Consider the following 22516-nt stretch of genomic DNA (forward strand, 5'->3'; position numbering starts at 1 on the left):
GCACGCATGCGCAAACGGAAGAAGCGCTATACACCGCTCCTACCAAAAAACAAATAAAGCCAGGACTGGATTATAGAGCCGGACTGGAGTCATCAATCCATGACTGGATCCGTAATCTTAAACATTAAGAGTGGAAAGCGGGGACAAATATACGAATGTGAAGGAAGTGCCCCTTCCATTCTTTCCTCTAGTACATGTACCATCGCTACAATGACTGATATTTTAATTACTTTACTAATTAAAGTCTCATTAGTGTCAGTCACATAGATTCGTTGTACTGAAAAGGCAAAAAGGAAAACCCGGAATGGATTTCACTGCTAATTCATTTATTTTGTTATTTATTTATCAGGATTTTAACGTCATGTTTTACACTCTTTGGTTCATTCATGACAGAACAGGTAGTTACTCATTACACAAGGTTCGTCAGGTCACACTTGGACAAGTCTTGGACAATTTTGTATCTCCAATTCACCTCACTTGCACGTCTTTGGACTGTAGGAGGAAACCGGAGCACCCGGAGGAAACCCACGCAGACACGGGGAGAACATGCAAACTCCACACAGAAAGGACCCACACCACTCCACCTGGGGATCGAACCCAGGACCTTCTTGCTGTGAGGCGACAGTGCTACCCACTTAGCCACCGTATAATGACACGAAGTACGTTTAGACCCAGGACCCATTTTATTCACACTTTACCCCACTTAATAGCAGGTACTGTTAATTGGAAGGTTGTTTGTTCAAGTCCCATCACTGCAAGCAGGTGGACTATTTTACATTGCCACTAAGTGTGGGTGAATAAACAGGTTCATGCACTAGACATCCTGCGATAGACATTGGGCTGTATGTTAAAATTGGGCTTCGAATGCACCGCAACCCTGATCAGAATAATGTAATAATGTAATTGTAAATGAATTCATGTATAAATGATAGAAAAACGTTTACTGATGTACATTTGGGTGACTACAGTTAATGAGTAGGCATGCACATTTCTTAACTCTTTAAACAAAAACAACAACAGCAGGTTTGCATTATTCATTCATTCATTCATTCATTCTAAAAGACTTTTATTACCATTTCAATTAACAATTTTAAGATAATTAAACATTAAATCGTAAACAAGTTTAACAAGCATGTCAGTTCCCAGCCTGTGCCAAGCCCAAGTCTAGACTGTGTATTAGGCAATGGTTGCCACATTGTTGAATACTCCTCCCAAATCTCGTCGTAATGATTTGGGCTGGGATAAATAGCTGGGGTTGGTTAGTGCGCTTTACTTTTGTTTTGTTTGGGCCAAACCCACTGTATTATGGGCTATAGCATTATAATGTCTTACAAAAGGCCTCAGATCGACTTTAATCTCATACTTTATATGCAATCAGAGGGAGGATTTAAAATGGTGTGTCTGATACCAGGGTAAATTATCTAGTTATGATAATTATTGAGTAATTTATTTAATTTTAATTAATTTTTTGAAATACTACAATGATGTATAATGCTGTACTGATATATAGAAAATTCTTTTGGGCTTTGCAATATACCTTTTGTGAGTTTAAGTGGTGCTGGACACGTCATGACCCTGATCCAAATAAAGTGGTCAGTAAAGATAACTATTCTTTTAATCTCTTGCACTTTTGCTGGTAGGTTCAGTTATTTAACACAGTAAAATTGCTCCTGATGTCCTAGTTCTGATCCCTGTGTAGGACTATTATCTGTAATGAATTTTGCATATTCTGTCTCTGTTGAAGTGACTGTGTTGGTTTCTCCTCGGTTCTCCTCCCACCTTTCAAATCAAGGCAGAATGTGAATTGGCTCCTCTGAGAAGCCTGTAAGTGTAAGCGAGTGTCTGTGAGGTTTTGATTGTTCTGTCTCTGTGTAGATTTGCTCCAGGTACTTTTGTTTATTCACAGCCCATTTCTCAAACGTGTATCATGGGTATAAGTTCAATGCCCTGTGATGGAATGATGCCTTCATCAATCAATTTGAAGTGTGTCTGCTAACTTATCTGCTAGGGCAGTCGTAGTCTAGTGGTTAAGGTACTGGACTAGTAATCGACATGTCGCTGGTTCAAGACCAACCACTGTTGGGCCCTTGAGCAAGGTCCTTAAGCCTCAATTGCTCAGACTGTATATATACTGTAAATGTAAAATGTAAGCTATGTAGGGCGGTTGTAGCTTAGTGGTTAAGGTACTGGACTAGTAATTGAAAGGTCGCTGGTTCAAGACCAACCACTGGCAGGTTGCCACTGTTGGGCCCTTGAGCAAGGCCCCTAACCCTCAATTGCTTAGACTGTACACTGTCACATTACTGGATAAAAAAAAAAAGCATCTGCTAAATGCCGAAAATGTACATTTTCCAGATAACTTTGCTGTGATAGCTAGACAAGCCAGGTTGCCAATGTTGGGCCCTTGAGCAAGGCCCTTAACCCTCAATTGCTCAGACAGTATACTGTCACAGTACTGTAAGTCGCTTTGGATAAATGTCGAAAATGTAAATGTATAATGTAAGCTATGTAGGGAAGTTGCAGCCTAGCGGTTAAGGCACTGGAGTAGTAATCAGAAGGTCGCTGGTTCAAGCCCCACCACTGCCAGGTTGCTGCTGTTGGGCCCTTGAGCAAGGCCCTTAACCCTCAATTGCTCGGACTGTATACTGTCAGTCTTTTTGGATAAAAGCGTCTGCTAAATGCCAAAAATTTAAATGTAATGCTATTGCTTGTTTCTACTTTCTAACATGTACTGACACTTTGAATATCTGAAAACAGACAATATTTGGATAATAAACTGTATATTGTGATTACAGGCTTGATCCTGAGGGTGAAACCGCCCTAACTAGTGCACTACGTAGTAAACAGGGTGTGGTTTCGGACACACTGTTCCAGACACACCCAGGTTTAACCCAGCGATTTAGAAATTCGTGTTTTTGAAATGCATGGCAACCCGACTCCAGACGGTTTCTCCTCTCTCCACCAATCAGAGGGCGCGCAGGTGTGGTTACGTCATGTAGAGAGAGAGAGAGCGAGTGTGTGTGACAGAGCGGGTTGAACCGGCTCCCATAATAAACCAGTAACTTTGATTCACCAGTACAGTTCTGTTCTGCTCCCAGTTTATAGATGAGGTACCGGTACTGGGTCAGGTCCATGTTCTGCTCTACACTGTCCACACGCACTGGGACCAGTGATGGACAAACTGGTTTATTATCCTGCGGACCAGAAGAGCTAGTGCTTGTTCAAAACCAACTACAATAGAATTGCTGGTGAGTTCAAGTTTTCAAGTTCAGGCTTTTATTTCATTTAGAATTGTTAGAATTGATCAGAGCTGCAGTTTCATCAGGGTGCTAAATTATATGGTATCATTATTTAATGATACATTAATAATAGAACAGATTAATAATTCATAAGAGCTGATCATCTATAGTGCTTTATGTGCTTAGGAGTCGAGTTTACAATTTTATTTCGGGTTAAATAGAATATATTATTTTCATTTATTATTGTCATTTATTTTCAGTGCATGAATACAATTCAGATTAATATATACGTATATATTCGCAGCATTGTGGTTCAATTTTGGCTCATTCCTCTTGCTTAGAGGAGTCAAGTTCAATATTTTAGTTCAGGTTTAGTTTTTTAATAGAAGAAGGGATGTGAAAGTGTAAAGCTGTTTTAAAAAAATCAGTGCTGCTTTCTAAAATTGTTTATAAGAAAATGCTGAAGACTGGACCAGTGATGTCACCGTGCCTTCAGTGCATATATACACCGATCAATCATAACATTAAAACCACCTCCTGGTTTCTACACTCACTGTCCATTTTATCAGCTCCACTTACCATATAGAAGCACTTTGTAGTTCTACAATTACTGACTGTGGATGATTCTCAGCACTGCAGTGACACTGACATGGTGGTGGTGTGTTAGTGTGTTAGTGTGTGTTGTGCTGTGCTGCTGGAGTTTTTAAATACCGTGTCCACTCACTGTCCACTCTATTAGACGCTCCTACCTAGTCGCTCCACCTTGTAGATGTAAAGTCAGAGACGATCGCTCATCTATTGCTGCTGTTTGAGTCGCTCATCTTCTAGACCTTTGGCTGGATATTTTTAGTTGGTGGATTATTCTCAGTCCAGCAGTGACAGTGAGGTGTTTAAAAACTCCAGCAGCGCTGCTGTGTCTGATCCACTCATACCAGCACAACACACACTAACACACCACCACCATGTCAGTGTCACTGCAGTGCTGAGAATGATCCACCACCTAAATAATACCTGCTCTGTGGTGGTCCTGTGGGGGTCCTGACAAAGCATGTAGAGAAACAGATGGACTACAGTCAGTAATTGTAGAACTACAAAGTGCTTCTATATGGTAAGTGGAGCTGATAAAATGGACAGTGAGTGTAGATGTGTACTGATTAACCTCTGGTGTCTGAAAGGTGTACAAGATTTCAGAATGTGCCTTTGGAATTTGTGACCATCATTCGGAAGGTCATGCACATCAGGTCTGGTTTGCAATTGGTATTCCAGTTCATCCCAAAGCTGCTCAGATATCTTTATGGTCTTCATCCATAGTGTGTTGGACATGGGCACAATCATGTAGAAACAGGAAAGGACCTTCCCTAAAGTCCAACCGGGTGGCACAGAAGTTGAATGCATATTTTTTATTATAATTACAATGTCACTAGACTTAACCATATAGGCTACGTTGGCTTAATGTACATCTACGGCTTTCAGCAGACGTTTTTATCCAGAGCGACTTACAGTTGTGACCGATACTGTACAGTGCAATCAAACGAGGGTTAAGGGCCTTGCTCAGGAGCCCAAGAGTGGCGAATTGGCAGAGCCGGGGCTTGAACCAGCGACCTTTTGATCACTAGTGGTTACAGTAAACACTGGGAAATCCTGGATGGTTTGACTAATATTTGATGTGTGGATTGGTTACAGTGTCGGGTGTGGTGAGTAAAGACAAGGTTAATGTTTTACCTTCAGAATTCTGCAACATGGGCGGCACGGTGGCGCGGTAGGTAGCGCTGCCACCTCACAGCAAAGGGCCTGGGTTCCATTTCCCGTCCCGTCTGTGTGGGTTTCCTCCGGGCGCTCCGGTTTCCTCCCACAAGTCCAAAGACGTGCAATCAGGACAACTGGAATAACGTGTGGGTGTGCGTGCCCTGTGATGGACTGGCGAACGTCCGGGGGTGATCCCTCAAAATTGAACCACAAAGCTGCAGAGGCTCAGCTGGGCGCCCCCTAGCAGGCACGATCGGCCGTTGGTCTGCCGGGTGGGAAAAGACGGGACTAAACAGTGGGCGGGGTCTTCGACGCCATGTAAGGTCCCTGGTTAGTAGCCCGAGGCGCCTGTACAGAAGTGGAGGAACGTGGAGATCAGGGCGTGACTCTCCATGAGTGAGACCGACCTCATGTACCGATGTGAGCGATCCACCCAAGTATGGGGGGATAAGAAGGGGTCGGTGGAGCGCACACGCGTCGGAGGGAGGGCGTGTCAGGAGAATATACCCTCCTCAGTACGCCATAGGGGTCTCCAGCAGCGGGAGAGGAACTGGGTACGACCAAATAGGGAGGAACAAGGGAGAAAACGATAACGTACAAGCGTCTGTGTGTTACCAGTTTGGTTTGAAGGTCAGATACGATCGTGAGTAAATCGTGTCTTTGTGCCCCCTAGTGATGGCGAGCGATCGCATGGCAATTCTGACCGATGATGAGGAGGATCAGAAAAGGAGGTACGTCCTGGCGGAGCCATTTAACACCCTGTCTCTGGGGCAGACCGAAAGCGGCCCGCCGCCCAGTCAAACGCCGACACATCCGTCCACCGACGCACCGCCGCCGAGTCCGGCCTCGCCCGCTCCGGACTGCCTGCAGGGACTCTGCTCGAGAATCGATAAGCGCCTGCTGGTCTCCAAGATCTTCTACTTCTCCTTCTACTCGGCGTTCGGCTCCTTGTACCCGCTCCTGGCCGTCTACTTCAAGCAGTTGGGCATGGTGCCCAGCCAGGGCGGCCTCGTCCTGGGGATCCGCTACTTCGTGGAGTTCTGCAGCGCACCGTTTTGGGGCGTGGTGGCCGACCGGTTCAATAAGGGCAAGGTGGTGCTGCTGTTCTCCGTCTTCTGCTGGGTGGCGTTCACCTGCGGGATCGGCTTCGTGAAGCCGGCGGACATGACGTGTGTGGCGCAGGGTTCGGGGTCGGATCCCCAAACGAACGCGAGTGCAAATCACACCAGATTTAGAAGGTTCTTATCTGGTGAGATGTTCGGCCCGTCTGTGGGTTCGTATGAACGTCTCGGTCGCGGTGCTAGGTCTTTAAGTAGCGATAACGGAAGTGAAAGCTTGGCATCACTCACCACCATGTTAGCGTCCGAAAAAAATATCGTAACCTACGATAAAGACCAGGTACGTATGATTTTCCTGATTATCCTCCTGGTCATCCTATGTGGCGAGTTCTTCAGCGCTCCGACGATGACCATCGTGGACACGGTGACCCTGAAGTACCTCGGGAATCAGCGCGACCGCTACGGACTCCAAAGGATGTGGGGCTCCCTAGGCTGGGGTATAACCATGTTATTAGTGGGCATCTGGATCGACCACACGCACATCACCCCGATAATCAAGGGGTCAGGGTGCACCCCGCCGGACTTTAAGAACTACCAGATCGCCTTTATCGTTTTCGGCGTCCTCATGACCGTGACTCTTATCGTCGCCACGCAGTTCAGCTTCGAGCCCCGGCCCGCGCCCGAGCCCGAGCCCGGGGAGCAGGGCAAGGAGGTCGAGATCCCTCACGTGGTTCAAAATGTGTCCGAGTCCAGCACGGAGGAGGTCCCGGTGCGTCCCACCTCGGACAGCCGGCAGCCTTCTTCCTACAGTGACCTGATCAAGCTGCTGTGCGGGATTCGTTACGGCTCGGTGCTCTTCGTGGCCTGGGCCATGGGATTCGGGTACGGCTTCGTCTTCACCTTTCTCTACTGGCACCTGGAGGACCTGAAGGGGACCACCACGCTGTTCGGGGTGTGTTCGGTGCTCAGCCACATCTCCGAGCTCGCCACCTACTTTGTCTGCCACAAGTTCATCGAGCTGGTCGGACACGTCAGGTACGGAGTGATAAATAAATACGAGTTTTGTTTTCTGATGGGACCAGTACACCGATCAGCCACCTCCTTGTTTCTACACTCACTGTCCATTTTATCAGCTCCACTTACCATATAGAAGCACTTTGTAGTTCTACAATTACTGACTGTAGTCCATCTGTTTCTCTGCATGCTTTGTTAGCCCCTTTCATGCTGTTCTTCAATGGTCAGGACCCCCACAGGACCCCCACAGAGCAGGTATTATTTAGGTGGTGGATGATTCTCAGCACTGCAGTGACACTGACATGGTGGTGGTGTGTTAGTGTGTGTTGTGCTGGTATGAGTGGATCAGACACAGCAGCGCTGCTGGAGTTTTTAAACACCGTGTCCACTCACTGTCCACTCTATTAGACACTCCTACCTAGTCGGTCCACCTTGTAGATGTAAAGTCAGAGACGATCGCTCATCTATCGCTGCTGTTTGAGTCGGTCATCTTCTAGACCTTCATCAGTGGTCACAGGACGCTGCCCACGGGGCGCTGTTGGCTGGATGTTTTTGGTTGGTGGACTATTCTCAGTCCAGCAGTGACAGTGAAGTGTTTAAAAACTCCACTCATACCAGCACAAAACACACTAACACACCAGCACCATGTCAGTGTCACTGCAGTGCTGAGAATGATCCACCACCTAAATAATACCTGCTCTGTGGGGGTCCTGACCATTTAAGAACAGGGTGAAAGAGAAACAGATGGACTACAGTCAGTAATTGTAGAACTACAAAGTGCTTCTATATGGTAAGTGGAGCTGATAAAATGGACAGTGAGTGTAGAAACAAGGCGGTCAGTATCAGGGGGACCTGTGGGGAAAGTTAAAATGTTAAAACTGGGTTTGTGGTAGCTTGCTCCTCCCGTAATTTTAACCATCTGAACCCATATGTATTATCCCCGAGGAGACGTCACACACACTGTGGACCTGTTGCACAATGTAGCGTGACGTATATCCGCTTTCCGAACATGCTAGTGCCTCAACCGGACTGTAGGAGTCGCTGTTACAGCAGGGGTCACAGTCGAGTCTCTCGTTCGTGCCAGGCTGGCGTATTAGGCCGCTCCGCCATCCAAGCGCTCTAAAACTAACGTCACTAGGATAACGGGTCGGGTAAACGATGCAGATGCAGCTTTTCAAAACACTGGAAGGACTCGGCAAGGATTTAGGTGATAAGACGGCGCTCAAGACGTTCCTCAAAGACCTCGAGGAAGAACAGAGTGTTTCTGGAGTGATTATCTAAATATAAATAAAGATTTAATAAATCAGGTCAAGATCACGACTCGGGTGTGGCGAGTTTCTCCTGCCTGGGATGTAGATCTGATTTATTATTGTAAAACTGAGACTGTTTTAAATATTTACTCAGGTTGGCTTGTGTGGTGTTTACACCGATCAGCTGAGACTCCTTCCTGTCTTGAAACTCTTCAAATCTGTGTGTACGTTTACTTTGCTGCAGAGGGTGTGTTTACTTCCATCTTTAAACGTCAACAAAAGTCTCATTTGGCCGGTTCTTATGGCGTTACATCAGCCATCAACAATCACTGACTGTAGTCCATCTGTTTCTCTGCAGGTATTATTTAGGTGGTGGATGATTCTCAGCACTGCAGTGACACTGACATGGTGGTGGTGTGTTAGTGTGTGTCGTGCTGGTATGAGTGGATCAGACACAGCAGCGCTGCTGGAGTTTTTAAACACCTCACTGTCACTGCTGGACTGAGAATCGTCCACCAACCAAAAATATCCAGCCAACAGCGCCCCGTGTGCAGCGTCCTGTGACCACTGATGAAGGTCTAGAAGATGACCGACTCAAACAGCAGCAATAGATGAGCGATCGTCTCTGACTTTACATCTACAAGGTGGACCGACTAGGTAGGAGTGTCTAATAGAGTGGACAGTGAGTGGACACGGTGTTTAAAAACTCCAGCAGCGCTGCTGTGTCTGATCCACTCATACCAGCACGACACACACTAACACACCACCACCATGTCAGTGTCACTGCAGTGCTGAGAATCATCCACCACCTAAATAATACCTGCTCTGTGGGGGTCCTGACCATTGAAGAACAGCATGAAAGGGGGCTAACAAAGCATGTAGAGAAACAGATGTACTACAGTCAGTAATTGTAGAACTACAAAGTGCTTCTATATGGTAAGTGGAGCTGATAAAATGAAGGAGGTGGTTTTAATGTTATGGCTGATCTGCTTTTTGGTTCTCAACACTTTTGGCGCTATTTTGATGCCCAACATCCTGCATACAGCTGCTCTGTACTGAGCGTTTACTGTAAACTCTCTGTATCTCTGACGGTTTGGAAGGATGGACTCTCGAGTTCTCGCGCAGCGGCTTTGATGTGGTTAAATTATCAGCAAGGTGCTCGTGCAGCTTTCCGCCGAGAGGGCCGATGTTGTACCCGCGTACTTTTACACATTTGCATCAGCTAAGCAAGGAAGCTGCTGTGTGTGTTACCAGACGTTTTTCTGCTGTGTCATGTCTTCAGTACACTGAGCGAGAAGCAGATTCTGGAAAGTAAATAAACTGGAACACAGCAGACCAGGCAGTTGTAGCTTACTGGTTAAGGTACTGGACTAGCAATCAAAAGGTCAGCCATAACATTAAAACCACCTCCTTGTTTCTACACTCACTGTCCATTTTATCAGCTCTACCTACCATATAGAAGCACTTTGTAGTTCTACAATTACTGACTGTAGTCCATATGTTTCTCTGCATGCTTTGTTACCCCCTTTCATGCTGTTCTTCAATGGTCAGGACCCCCACAGAGCAGGTATTATTTAGGTGGTGGATCATTCTCAGCACACTGACATGGTATGGTGGTGGTGTGTTAGTGTGTGTTGTGCTGGTACGAGTGGATCACCTCAACTAAACACGTCACTGTCACTGCTGGACTGAGAATAGTCCACCAACCAAATATATCCAGCCAACAGCGCCCCGTGGGCAGCGTCCTGTGACCACTGATGAAGGTCTAGAAGATGAGCGACTCAAACAGCAGCAATAGATGAGCGATTGTCTCCGACTTTACATCTACAAGATGGACCGACTAGGTAGGAGCGTCTAATAGAGTGGACAGTGAGTGGACACGGTGTTTAAAACCTCCAGGAGCGCTGCTGTGTCTGATCCACTCATACCAGCACAACACACACTAACACACCACCACCATGTCAGTGTCACTGCAGTGCTGAGAATCATCCACCACCTAAATAATACCTGCTCTGTGGGGGTCCTGTGGGGGTCCTGACCATTGAAGAACAGAGAAATAGATGGACTACAGTCAGTAATTGTAGAACTACAAAGTGCTTCTATATGGTAAGTGGAGCTGATAAAATGGACAGTGAGTGTAGAAACAAGGAGGTGGTTTTAATGTTATGGCTGATCAGCTGCTACACACACAAAAAAGTTGGGACGGCGGCGTGTTCCAGTAGCGTTCTTATTAATGCAACTTTTTAATGGTCAAGGACACTAATGGTTGAGGTTTTGCAACCAGACTAGACACAACAGTACGATACCCATCAGGTGTGGTCTGTCTGGTTCCTCTTAAGGTTTCTTCCTGGGATTTTAAGGGAGTTTTTCCTTGCCTCCATATAAGTAGAGCGTCTAAATAATCTGCCTCATTAGTTCCATGTCTTATTAGATTAAATTGGATCCTCCAGGCTACATATGGAGGACGTGGGTCCCTGTTTAGTCTGGTTCCTCTCAGGGTCATTTTAAGGGAGTTTTTCCTCGCCATTGTCGCCCTCCTGGTCCTGGATGCTGTAAAGTTGCTTTGAGACGAAGTCTATTGTAAAAAGCGCTATACAAATACATCTGACCTGACCTTGACTTTGACGACATTTGTTCACCGTACTCTGCTCTACCAAACAAAGCCATAATTAATTTACGATGTTACCCCGGCAGTGCAATAATGAAGGCTCTCTTTACTTTAATTCAGCGCTGAGGGAGTGTTCTGTTCCAGTTTGTTGACTTTAGCTCTAGAACTGGCACCACGGACTGAACTGGGAGTTTATAGGCCGTACAGAAGCAAACAACACGTGATCAAATATTGTCAGAGCTCCGGATACCGTACGGTCCGAGAGGCTCGTCAGCTCTTTATAATAGCACAAAAATAGATCACAAAGGTGAGCGGGGTGAAAAATAGAGTTCCTAAAACCTGCTTACATTCATATGAGGAACGGAATTAGGCAACACCCCTGTTATTCTTCTGAAAGTGTCATTCCACCTTCACGTAGCAACTGGTTCCACTAACTTTGGCCACAATCGAAGCGCTTTTCTATTTCTAAAATTTCTATCATTTCATACACTATATGGACGAAGGTATTGGCCACACTGCAACCGTTGCTACCAGGTGTAATAAATCAATTATAAAAAAGAAAACCATCTGTGCAGCAACAGTTTAGGGAAGGCTCTTTCCTGTTCCAGCATGATTGCGCCCCCGTGCCACAAAGCAAGATCTATAAAGACATGAAGAGCTCGGTTTAAAAACCAGGAAACTCCGGCGGCCTGCACAGAGCCCTGACCTGCACTCAACAGCTTTGGGATGAACCGGAATGCCAACTGATTAAACCATTATGACTGAAAGGGCACAAATTCCCATACACGGACACACTCCAAAGTCTTGCGAGAAGCCTTCTCAGAAGAGCGGCCGAACAGATCACACAGAGGTCACTCTTGTTTTAATAGCGTCTGTTTTCTAAATGGGACGTCCGACAAGCTCATGGTCAGGCGTCCGAATACTTTTGGCCATGTCGTGTGAATTCGGTATCTCCCAGCTCGCTTTGCTTTAAGCTCTTGCTCCAGCACGTCAACTGGACTCAAATCAGGACAAAGCTTCAGTTCTGTTTCTTTACAGGAGCGGGCACACTTGTGGCACAGCAAAGCATGCCAGGCTATCGTACCACCACTGCCAGGTGAGAGTCGTCCTGGCATGAGAATGAAATGAAGTGTTTATATCGATTGTTGCGTTTACGTTTACAGCATTTAGCAGATGCACAACCTTCTGATTACCACTTCAATAGTAAGCAGCTTACAGCCTTGCTCAGGGGTCCAACAGTGACACCTTGGCGTTGGTGGTGCTTTGAACCATTGACATTCTGATTTAGTATAAAAGCTCTCTTGTTAAACAGCCTTTACATTTCCAGCATTTAGCAGACGCTCTTTATCCAAAGTGATTTACAGTACTGTGACAGTATACAGTCTAAGCAATGGAGGCTTAAGGGCCTTGCTTAAGGGCCCAATTGTGACACCCTGGCAGAGGTGGGGCTTAAACCAGTGACCTTTCAATTACTAGTCCGGTACCTTAACCACTAGGCTACAACTGCACTCTACTGTTTTTAAATAAGACGCAACCCGAACATTCACTTTAAAATCAAATGCAAATATAAACACCGATCAGGCATAACATTATGACCACCTTTCTAATATTGCCCTGTGACGCCTTTCTATCAGAACCAGCATGAACGTCTTCAGCAGTTTGAGCTACAGTAGACCCTGTCGCCGGTTTGGAGCACTTCTGATAGATCCTGACCACTGCAGACCGGGACACACCCCACAAGAGCTGCAGTTTTGGAGATGCTCTGAGCCAGTCGTCTAGCCGTCACAATTTGGCCCTCAGATCCTCACGCTCGCCCATTTTTCTGCTTCTAACATCAACTTTGAGGATAAAATGTCACTCGCTGTGTAATATATCCCCCCCACTAACAGGTGCCGTGATGAAGAGGTGATCAGTGTTATTCACTTCATACAGAATCTACAGAAACTGCGTCCTTACTCAGCCGCCTGATTTCAGTCCTGCGTAACCCGACCCGTCCATTAGCCGGCCGTGCTTAATCTGTGCATCATGGATCGATCTCGCGGCTCTCCTGCCCTCCCGGATGGATGCAGAAGCGAATCGTCCACGCTACAGTTAGCGACGGGGCAGGCGGAGTCGTTTTCGGATTTGCATGGGAATCTGAGGCGTGCGTCACCGCCGGCGCCGTTTGCATGTTGTAGCTTCTGGAGGGTCACGTGATGCCGGCGGCAGACGAAAAAGTTTGTTTTGTAAAAATCCCTCTAAAGGGGGGTGAGACTCAGCCCTACAGCACATACACCGATCAATCATAACATTAAAACCACCTCCTTGTTTCTACACTCACTGTCCATTTTATCAGCTCCACTTACCATATAGAAGCACTTTGTAGTTCTACAATTACTGACTGTAGTCCATCTGTTTTTCTGCATGCTTTGTTACCCCCCTTTCATGCTGTTCTTCAATGGTCAGGACCCCCACAGGACCACAGTGGATTGGAAACAGCAGCATTGCTGGAGTTTTTAAACACCTCACTGTAACTGCTGGACTGAGAATCGTCCACCAGCCAAAAATATCCAGCCAACAGCGCCCCGTGGGCAGCGTCCTGTTACCACTGATGAAGCTCTAGAAGATGAGCGACTCAAACAGCAGCAATAGATGAGCGATCGTCTCTGACTTTACATCTACAAGGTGGACCGACTAGGTAGGAGTGTCTAATAGAGTGGACAGTGCGTGGACACGGTGTTTAAAAACTCCAGCAGCGCTGCTGTGTCTGATCCACTCATACCAGCACAACACACACTAACACACCACCACCATGTCAGTGTCACTGCAGTGCTGAGAATCATCCACCACCTAAATAATACCTGCTCTGTGGGGGTCCTGACCATTGAAGAACAGGGTGAAAGGGGGTAACAAAGCATGTAGAGAAACAGATGGACTACAGTCAGTAATTGTAGTATTTTAGGATTGGTTTCACACTATAAGACATGTTGGGACTGTTTTACTCTGGTTTTAATGGATTCCCTCCTGTTTTTTTCACTCCCCCTGCAGAGTGCTGTATATCGGGCTGGCCTGCAACACCGCTCGCTACCTCTACATCTCCTACATAGAGAACGCTTGGCTTGTTCTGCCCATGGAGCTCCTTCAAGGTGAGGAAAATAATGTTTGTTCATTTGCAGAACTCCGGCCTTTGTTCGTTTATCAGCCAGGATGTGTTTGTACTGCGTTGAGTTCAGCTCGGACCGCGAATCAGGTTTTAAGCTTCGGTTCGTCTATACCAGGAGTCGGCAACCTTTAACACCCAAAGAGCCATTTGGACCCGGTTTCCACGGAAAAGAAAACACTGGGAGCCGCAAATACTTTTTGACATCTAAAATGAAGATAACACTGTATATATTGTTTTTTTACGTTTACGCTTTGTATAAACAACTATAGTGTGTTGCTTATGAAATCCATGAAGTGCTACAGAGAAAATTAAATTGTATTTATGTAATGAACACATTTTGAACTCTTAAAAAAAATTATAAATAAAACACGCCGAGTTGAAGGTCTCTTTCAAATGAATTAAAAAGCTGAACTTTAATTATTTTATTTACTTTGGGCTTTCGGAGCGTGTAGCGGAGCCTTGACCTGAATTTAAAAAATAAATTGGAAAAACACTATGCCACTAAACAATGAAAAATAAATATTTGCAAAATATCTGCATAAATACTTATTTTACCTGGTTAATGGGACTTCTGCTCCTGAACCTGAACAGCGTCTGCAAATCGGGGCTGTACGAAGTCACTTTCATCTTTACGCAGGACTGTAAGCTGCCGTCTGTGAGGCGTGAGCGGTGTTTATTTTTAACATTGTTCATGGTGGAGAATAGCTGCTCACATACATATGTGGGCAAATTATATATATTATACAAATTATATACTTATAATTAATTTTCCCAAGCCACGCGGAGCCGCAGTATAAGGATGAATGAGCCGCATGCGGCTCCGGAGCCGCGGGTTGCCGACCCTTGGTCTATACTAATACTCCCTTATAATACTGAGACCTCTTCACCTGAGCTCCACGGCACGATACTAAATACCTACCTGAAATCAGAATTGCTGGTATATTTTCCATGTTTGCTAACTCCTATCCGCCCATCTTGGCCTGGCGCTCTCGACTTTGCCCAGTCTTCCCTGCAAAAGTGCTCCAAATCTGTCCGATTGTGAGGGCATCTCCTGAGCAAAGCCCTCCTCAGGTCACCCCACAGATTTCCAATTGGATTCTGGTCTGAGATCTGGCTGGGTCATTCCAAAACATTGATCCTCCTCTGGATAAGCCAATCTTTTCTGGATTTGGGGGTATGCTTTGGGTCGTTGATGTGCTGAAAGGTGAAATTCGGCTTCGTTTTCAGCTTTTCAAAAAGTTCAACCTTGGTCTCCTGAGCAAAGCCCTCTTCAGGTTACCCTACAGATTTCCAATTGGATTCAGGTCTGAGATCTGATTGACTTTAATCTTCTACTGATAAAGCCATTCCTTTGTGGATTTGGGGGTATGCTTTGGGTCATTGATGTGCTGAAAGGTGAAATTCCGCTTCATTTTCAGCAGAGATCTAATGGACTAATATTTGGAACTGTTTAGAATTCCTTTCACCTTGACTCAAGACCCAGTTCCAGCTGAAGAGAAACAGCCCAAAGGCATAATGCTGCCACCACCATGCTTCACAGTGGGTGTGGTGTTTTTTTGGTGATGTGCATTGTTGTTTTTGCGTCAAGTTGAACCTTGGTCTCCTGAGCAAAGCCCTCTTTAGGTTACCCCACAGATTTCCAATTGGATTCAGGTCTGAGATCTGATTGGGTCATTCCCAAACTTTAATCTTCTACTGATGAAGCCATTCCTTTGTGGATTTGGGGGTATGCTTCGGGTCGTTGATGTGCTGAAGGGTGAAATTCCACTTCGTTTTCAGCTTTTTAGCAGAGACCTATTATTTCCTTCCACCTTGACTCAAGACCCAGTTCCAAAGGCATAATGCTGCCACCACCATGCTTCACAGTGGGTGTGGTGTTTTTTTTGGTGATGTGCATTGTTGTTTTTGCATCAAACCTACGGCCAAAAAGTTCAACCTTGGTCTCCTGAGCAAAGCCCTCTTCAGGTCACCCCACAGATTTCCAATTGAATTCAGGTCTGAGATCTGATTGGGTCATTCCAAAACATTGATCCTCCTCTGGATTTGGGGGTATGCTTTGGGTCGTTGATGTGTTGAAAGGTGACATTCCGCTTCCGATTCCGACCTAATTGACTGATATTAGGAACTGTTTATAATTCCTTTCACCTTGACTCAGGACCCAGTTCCAGCTAAAGAGAAACAGCCCAACGGCATAATGCTGCCACCACCATGCTTCGCAGTGGGTGTGGTGTTTTTTTGGTGATGTGCATTGTTGTTTTTGCATCAAACCTACGGCCAAAAAGTTCAGTACTTGCCAGAAGTTCCTACAGGGTGAGAGCTAACGTGCTTCAGACATGTAAAACTAGTATTTGGGGTTTTAAGGTATCTGCACACCCCTGGGCAGGTCAACTTTGCTGAGCAAGGGAGGAGGGCGAGGTCACAAAAGCCTGAAACTGGTTCGGGTTATTGTGTTAAACAGAGGAGATTAGAAGTCATTTTCTCACCTGTAGGGCGTGGCCCATTATGCTCTCACTGTCAGGGAGTGAGGTCATGAATTCCTCATGAGAAGGTCGCAGCTCGTAGATGCTCGGTTCTCTTTACACGCCGTTTCAATAGGACTGAGGTCTGGTGAGTCTTTATCTTAGTGTCCCATTAAACAGGTCCTACACAGATTTGGGCTCATGCACCCCTATAGCTGGTACCACATGGTTGGCAGTTTGGATCCTTACCATGTTCTCATCCTTTAAAAACACAGCCTTAAAACTCGCCTGCCTAATATTGTTGACCCCCTTAAGTCGCCAGTTTATTGCTGCTGAATGGTTTCCTGTTCTATTCACCAATAAACTCCAACAAGCTCATTCTGATTGGTCACATTGGTCATCGCTCTCGTCGTCCAGGTCTCACGCATGCGTCCGTCTGGGCGGCGTGCATCTCGTACGTGAGCGCGGCGGTTCCTCCGGCTCTGAAGACGTCGGCGCAGGGGATCCTGCACGGACTTCATCTGGGACTGGGCCGGGGCTGTGGCGCCATGATCGGAGGAGTCTTCGTCAACATCTTCGGTAAGAAAACCGATGCAGACGTGAGCCACGCCTGTGATGATCGCTCATTGAAGGTCATGTCGTCTTGTATCATCACAGTTCCAACTTATTCTGTCCAAGTAGAATAAATTTGTTTTTAAATAGTTAGTAAATTAATATTTTGACGTGCTTAATTACTGTTGGGCTTCTTATACAAATATGTACAAAAATATATTGTGTTTTTTATTTATAAATTCTTACTATTAATCATAGTGGTGGGCAGCACTGTCGCCTCACAGCAAGAAGGTCCTGGGTTCGATCCCCAGGCGGGCTGGTCTGGGTCCTTTCTGTGTGGAGTTTGCATGTTCTCCACGTGTCTGCGTGGGTTTCCTCCGGGAGCTCCGGTTTCCCCCCACAGTCCAAAAACATGCAGTCAGAATTATTGGAGACACTGAATTGCCCTATAGGTGAATGGGTGTGTGTGTGTGCCCTGCGATGGACTGGCGCCCCGTCCAGGGTGTTACTGAGTGCCTTGCGCCCATTGAAAAGCTGGGATAGGCTCCAGCACCCAGCCGCGACCCTGATTGGATAAGTGGTTAAAAAAGTGAGTGAATTATAGTGGTGGGCAGTTGTAGCCTAGTCACTGGTTCAAGCCTCACCACTGCCAGATTGCAGTGTTGGGCCCTTGAGCAAGTTGGGCCCTTGAGCAAGGCCCTTAACCCTCAATTGCTGATTAACCAGTTAATCCAGGGGGTCAGGGCAGCAGGACTACTTAAACAGGGCGCCAAATCATCACATCAACACACACATTCACTCATTTCCACTGTGGGGCAATTCAGAGTCGCCAATTCATCTTCTGCATGTGTTATTGGGGCATGTTTTGTGGCACCTTCTCTGCCAGCACCACTGTGCCACCCTTAAATTAATCCATACACACATTATATGAAATGGACTGTATATCAATTGTTCATTATAAGTTGCTGCTAAGCGCCCAGGTGGCACAGCGGGACATTCCGCTAGCACACCAGCACCAAGATTCTGAACTCCTTGCTTCGAAACTCTGCATTGCCACCGGTCGACTGGGCGCCCTCTAGAGGGCATAATCGGCGGGGCCTGCAGCAGACTCTAATCGGCTACTGTGTCTGCTAGGGCGGGATGACCGGTTGTTTTTGGACTGTGGGAGGAAACCGGAGCTGCATGGGTAAAAAGAAGGGGTCCACTAGGGCTGTGCACGGGTTGGAGGAGGCGTGAGCAGGAAATCTACCCTCCTCAAATGCAATCAGGGATCCCCGGAAGACAAACTGACTACGATAAACCGGGAGAAAAAGGGAGTTGCTGTTAGTGAAATAGTTTGATGTTTTTGTACAGGGGCGGCTGAAACCTTCAGGGGTTTAGGGATGGCCTTCCTCGTCATCTTGCTGGTCTTTGCCCTCATCCAGAGTTTCATCTGCCAGAATGACTCTAAACGTAAGTGCCGTCTACCGTCCTGACTGAATGTGATCCTGAAATGGAACTGGTTTTCAGTACAGCTTGGTTCCCGGTTTATAAAAACGTTCTGCTGTTCCTGCCACAGGAGACACGACGCTGGCCGAGAACGTCACGGTGCCGTCTGGTCCGGTGCCCGTCGTCTCGGTACAGAGCCAGACACAATCTGAGGTAAGGTCTGAGAGTGTAGCTCCTGCCAAGAAGACCAAACATCAGGAAGAACAGGAGGATGTGAGCAAACCGGCCTGGGTGGCGTCCACTTCCCCCTGGGTCTCCATCACGCTCGCGCTCTGCCAGATTAAAGAAATGATCAGTTCTGCTAGGAGCAACTTTTCTACAGGACCACAGGTACTGAGTTACATACACACTGGTACAGACGCACAATTATATTTAACGTATATAATAATATACATCATATGGCCAAAAGTGTGTGGACACCTGAACATCAGATATGTATGCTTGCTGAACACCTAATTAAAAAACAATAAGCATTTATAGAGTTGGTTGTCCTTTTTTTGGAACATGACTGCTGGAATTCATTTCTATTCTAGTCTATGTTTACTTATGTTCATGCAAAGCAACTTACACTTGTGACCAATGCCGATCCCCGCTCCGATTGAGGAGAACGGAGCTAACCCACACCCCCTCCGACACGTGTGCAGCAGCCGTATGCATCTTATCACCTACACTTTGACGAGTTTAGTGCAGCTCAGCGTTGTGTATGGAGAGACACACCCTGACAGCACTCTTTTCTCATCTCTGTGCAGGCGCCACCAATCAGCCAGCAGAGGTCGTAATTGCACCAGTCATGCGAGAGAGACCCCATCCGGCTTAGTCCCGCCCATATCTGAACAACAGGCCAATCGTTGTTCATGTGGCCGCTCAGCCTTAGCCGGCAGGCAGAGCCGAGATTCGATACGATGTATTCCAGATCCCAGCTCTTTTTTTTACCGCTGTGCCATTTAAGCGGCTGCCCAGCCCTCTTTTGCATCTGTAACAGCCTCCACTCTGCCGAATGGAACTGACTTTGGTGCCACAAGTTCTTTAAAACTTTAAACTTTGTGGCATTTGTGTGCATAAACATCCACGAACACGTGGTTTGACGAGTTTGGTTTGGAGGAACTCTGGCGCCCCTTACTCGACTGCTTCACCACTCGAACTGTCGGCAACGTGACACTCGTGCTCAGACTTGTACGGGTTAAGACGCCCGGCCTTGGATGCCCTTCCAGCCAAAACAAAGGAGCGTGTGCCAGACTAGCTTCAGTAGCATCGCTGTGAACTTATCTAAATTACTGTCATTGGAATGTCGACAGCAAGCCAGGACTCTTGTCCAACATCAGTTTCTAACCTTAAAAACACTCCTAATATTGTGATGGTCCCTCTTTTGCTGCCAAAACAGCCCAGCGACTGTGATGCTCTGTGTATTCTGACACCTTTCTATCAGAACCAGCATGAACTTCTTCAGCAGTTTGAGCTACAGGAGCTCGTCTGTTGGATCCACACGTGCATCAGTGAGCCTTGGTCGCCCATGACCCTGTCGCCGGTTTACCACTCTTCCTTCCTTGGTCGTCTAGCCATCACAATTTGGCCCTCGTCAGACTGGCTCAGATCCTCACGCTCGCCCATTTTTCCTGCTTCTAACATCAACTTTGAGGATAAAATGTTCACTCGCTGTGTAATATATCCCCCCCACTAACAGGTGCCGTGATGAAGAGGTCATAATGTTATGCCTGGTCGGTGTATTGTGGAACGTCTTTCAGAACAGTGCAGGATTGTATAGTTGTGAAGGAGGGTGGGGGGTGGTCAAGTTCACATTAACGTTCATGGTGTTGGCATGGGCTGTTCAACAAACCCTCAGGTGTCCACATACTTTTGTCTTATTAAAATAGCAGCTTTCCTTTTTTTTTCTAACTTGCTTGTTCTTCACTGAGCTGCGGATCTAACGGCTTGTTTCTGAATATTTTTTCTGTTAACCAGTTTCAGAAGTTCCACAACTGACTCTCTTTTTTCCCCTCATGCTTTCTCTGTGCTCAGAACTAAGGTGAGACTTCATTTCTTAACTTGGGAACATACCAAACTCTGAACTCACCTGCACTTGCTTCCTGTTTGTTCTGAACACATCACGTTAACATGTAGCTGAAACCTCACTAGTCACTGACGTAAAGCATTTTATCAGCTCCACTTACCATATAGAAGCACTTTGTAGTTCTACAATTACTGACTGTAGTCCATCTGTTTCTCTGTTCTCCAATGGTCAGGACCCCCACAGGACCACCACAGAGCAGGTATTATTTAGGTGGTGGATCATTCTCAGCACTGCAGTGACACTGACATGGTGGTGGTGTGTTAGTGTGTGTTGTGCTGGTATGAGTGGATCAGACACAGCAGCGCTGCTGGAGTTTTTAAATACCGTGTCCACTCACTGTCCACTCTATTAGACGCTCCTACCTAGTCGGTCCACCTTGTAGATGTAAAGTCAGAGACGATCGCTCATCTATTGCTGCTGTTTGAGTCGGTCATCTTCTAGACCTTCATCAGTGGTCACAGGACGCTGCCCATGGGGCGCTGTTGGCTGGATATATTTGGTTGGTGGACTATTCTCAGTCCAGCAGTGACAGTGAGGTGTTTAAAAACTCCAGCAGCGCTGCTGTGTCTGATCCACTCATACCAGCACAACACACACTAACAAACCACCACCATGTCAGTGTCACTGCAGTGCTGAGAATCATCCAGCACCTAAATAATACCTGCTCTGTGGGGGTCCTGACCATTGAAGAGCAGGGTGAAAGTGGGCTAACAGAGCATGTAGAGAAACAGATGGACTACAGTCAGTAATTGTAGAACTACAAATGTATTTATTTAAAGAAGATATTTGGATCTGTTGAGATCCCTGTTCTTCCATCCTGACTTTACTGCGCTGTTCTTTTAGACGAGCGCTCAGCAGGCATCCGAAGCGCCACCCGCTGGAGACCTTCCATCTCCGTCAACTGAATCCTCCGGCGCACCAGGGGCAGCCGCACCACCCGATCATCCGGATCGGACCGTTTCGCATCAGACCGTCTCGCATCGAACAGACTTAGCAGGTTCGACAGAAGATCCAATCCAATCTACAGACTCCGCACCGGACCAACAACCCCAAGCTTCCCAAACGACTGACCGGTGACCTACGGATCTGTACGTCTGCTGTGAGAACTGAATGTAGAATCTAAACACCGAGTACTGTAACGAATGAAGACATGATATTGGGTGTTATGTATATATAAATATGTATATAAAATAATGTTATAGATTGGTGGAGACTCCTTGAACATGCTTTGCACTGCCAGTGTTTGTAGCCATGATCAACGTACTGTAAACTTCTACAATCAAGGTCTGAAAGCTGGAACAAAGTCACACCCAGTTGTGTTTGCTCTCACTCGGCACACACCGACCCAGCGTGTTCCACTGAGCAGAGAAGAAACTCTATTTAATAAAGATTCACTAAAACTCCCATCAGTTTCACAGAGTTTTGACGTACTGTACATATTTAAGTTAAACATCCATGAGCTGTTCATTTTTCACCCACCTTTTCACCCTGGTCAGGATTGCCGTGTAAGTCCATCACAAAACACCCTCTGGAAAGTGACCAGCAGGGGTGTAGCCAATGTAGACCATGTTTCCTGCACATATAAACAAATATGCTTGGCTTTCTCATGTTAAAAAGGTTTTGAGAAGTGTTTCATACTTCCACACTACACTGTTACACCCTTGTGCCCTTGTTCATGCCCAACATCTACCATGTTACCAAAGTGTCTAGTGAAAATAGGGATTGATACACAGCCTTTGTTTATTGAAGCTGTGTTGGACCAAACATACGTTTATGATGTATTTCCTCAGTTTACTAATGCCTGGTTCACACTACACGATTTTTGCCCTGATTTTCGCTCGGCAACTAGTGGGCGCTAGATTCGCCCGTAAAGTGTGGTGGAGGGGGGGATT

At 46.4% G+C, this 22516-nt stretch overlaps 1 protein-coding gene across 1 annotated transcript; it reads left to right on the forward strand.

Moving 5' to 3' along the window:
• The first annotated feature begins 3064 nt into the window (after positions 1–3064).
• On the forward strand, positions 3065–22030 carry mfsd6b (major facilitator superfamily domain containing 6b). The gene is made up of 7 exons (XM_063006471.1): positions 3065–3248; positions 5659–7078; positions 13943–14040; positions 16934–17095; positions 18422–18520; positions 18627–18886; positions 21468–22030. Exons 2-7 carry the CDS (start codon positions 5661–5663, stop codon positions 21699–21701), a joined length of 2271 nt encoding a protein of 756 aa, XP_062862541.1. The 5' UTR covers positions 3065–3248; positions 5659–5660; the 3' UTR covers positions 21702–22030.
• The last annotated feature ends 486 nt before the right edge of the window (positions 22031–22516 follow it).

This window comes from Trichomycterus rosablanca, chromosome 12 (genome assembly GCF_030014385.1).
Source record: "Trichomycterus rosablanca isolate fTriRos1 chromosome 12, fTriRos1.hap1, whole genome shotgun sequence".
Classification (NCBI taxonomy): Eukaryota; Metazoa; Chordata; class Actinopteri; order Siluriformes; family Trichomycteridae; genus Trichomycterus; species Trichomycterus rosablanca.

Bases quoted from the DNA above. Each gene is read 5' to 3' on its own strand.
- mfsd6b (XM_063006471.1), top strand. From the start codon at position 5,661: ATGGCGAGCGATCGCATGGCAATTCTGACCGATGATGAGGAGGATCAG. The intron at 18,521-18,626 runs GTAAGTGCCGTC...TTCCTGCCACAG, and splicing joins CTGCCAGAATGACTCTAAAC to GAGACACGACGCTGGCCGAG. The intron at 18,887-21,467 runs GTACTGAGTTAC...CTGTTCTTTTAG, and splicing joins ACTTTTCTACAGGACCACAG to ACGAGCGCTCAGCAGGCATC.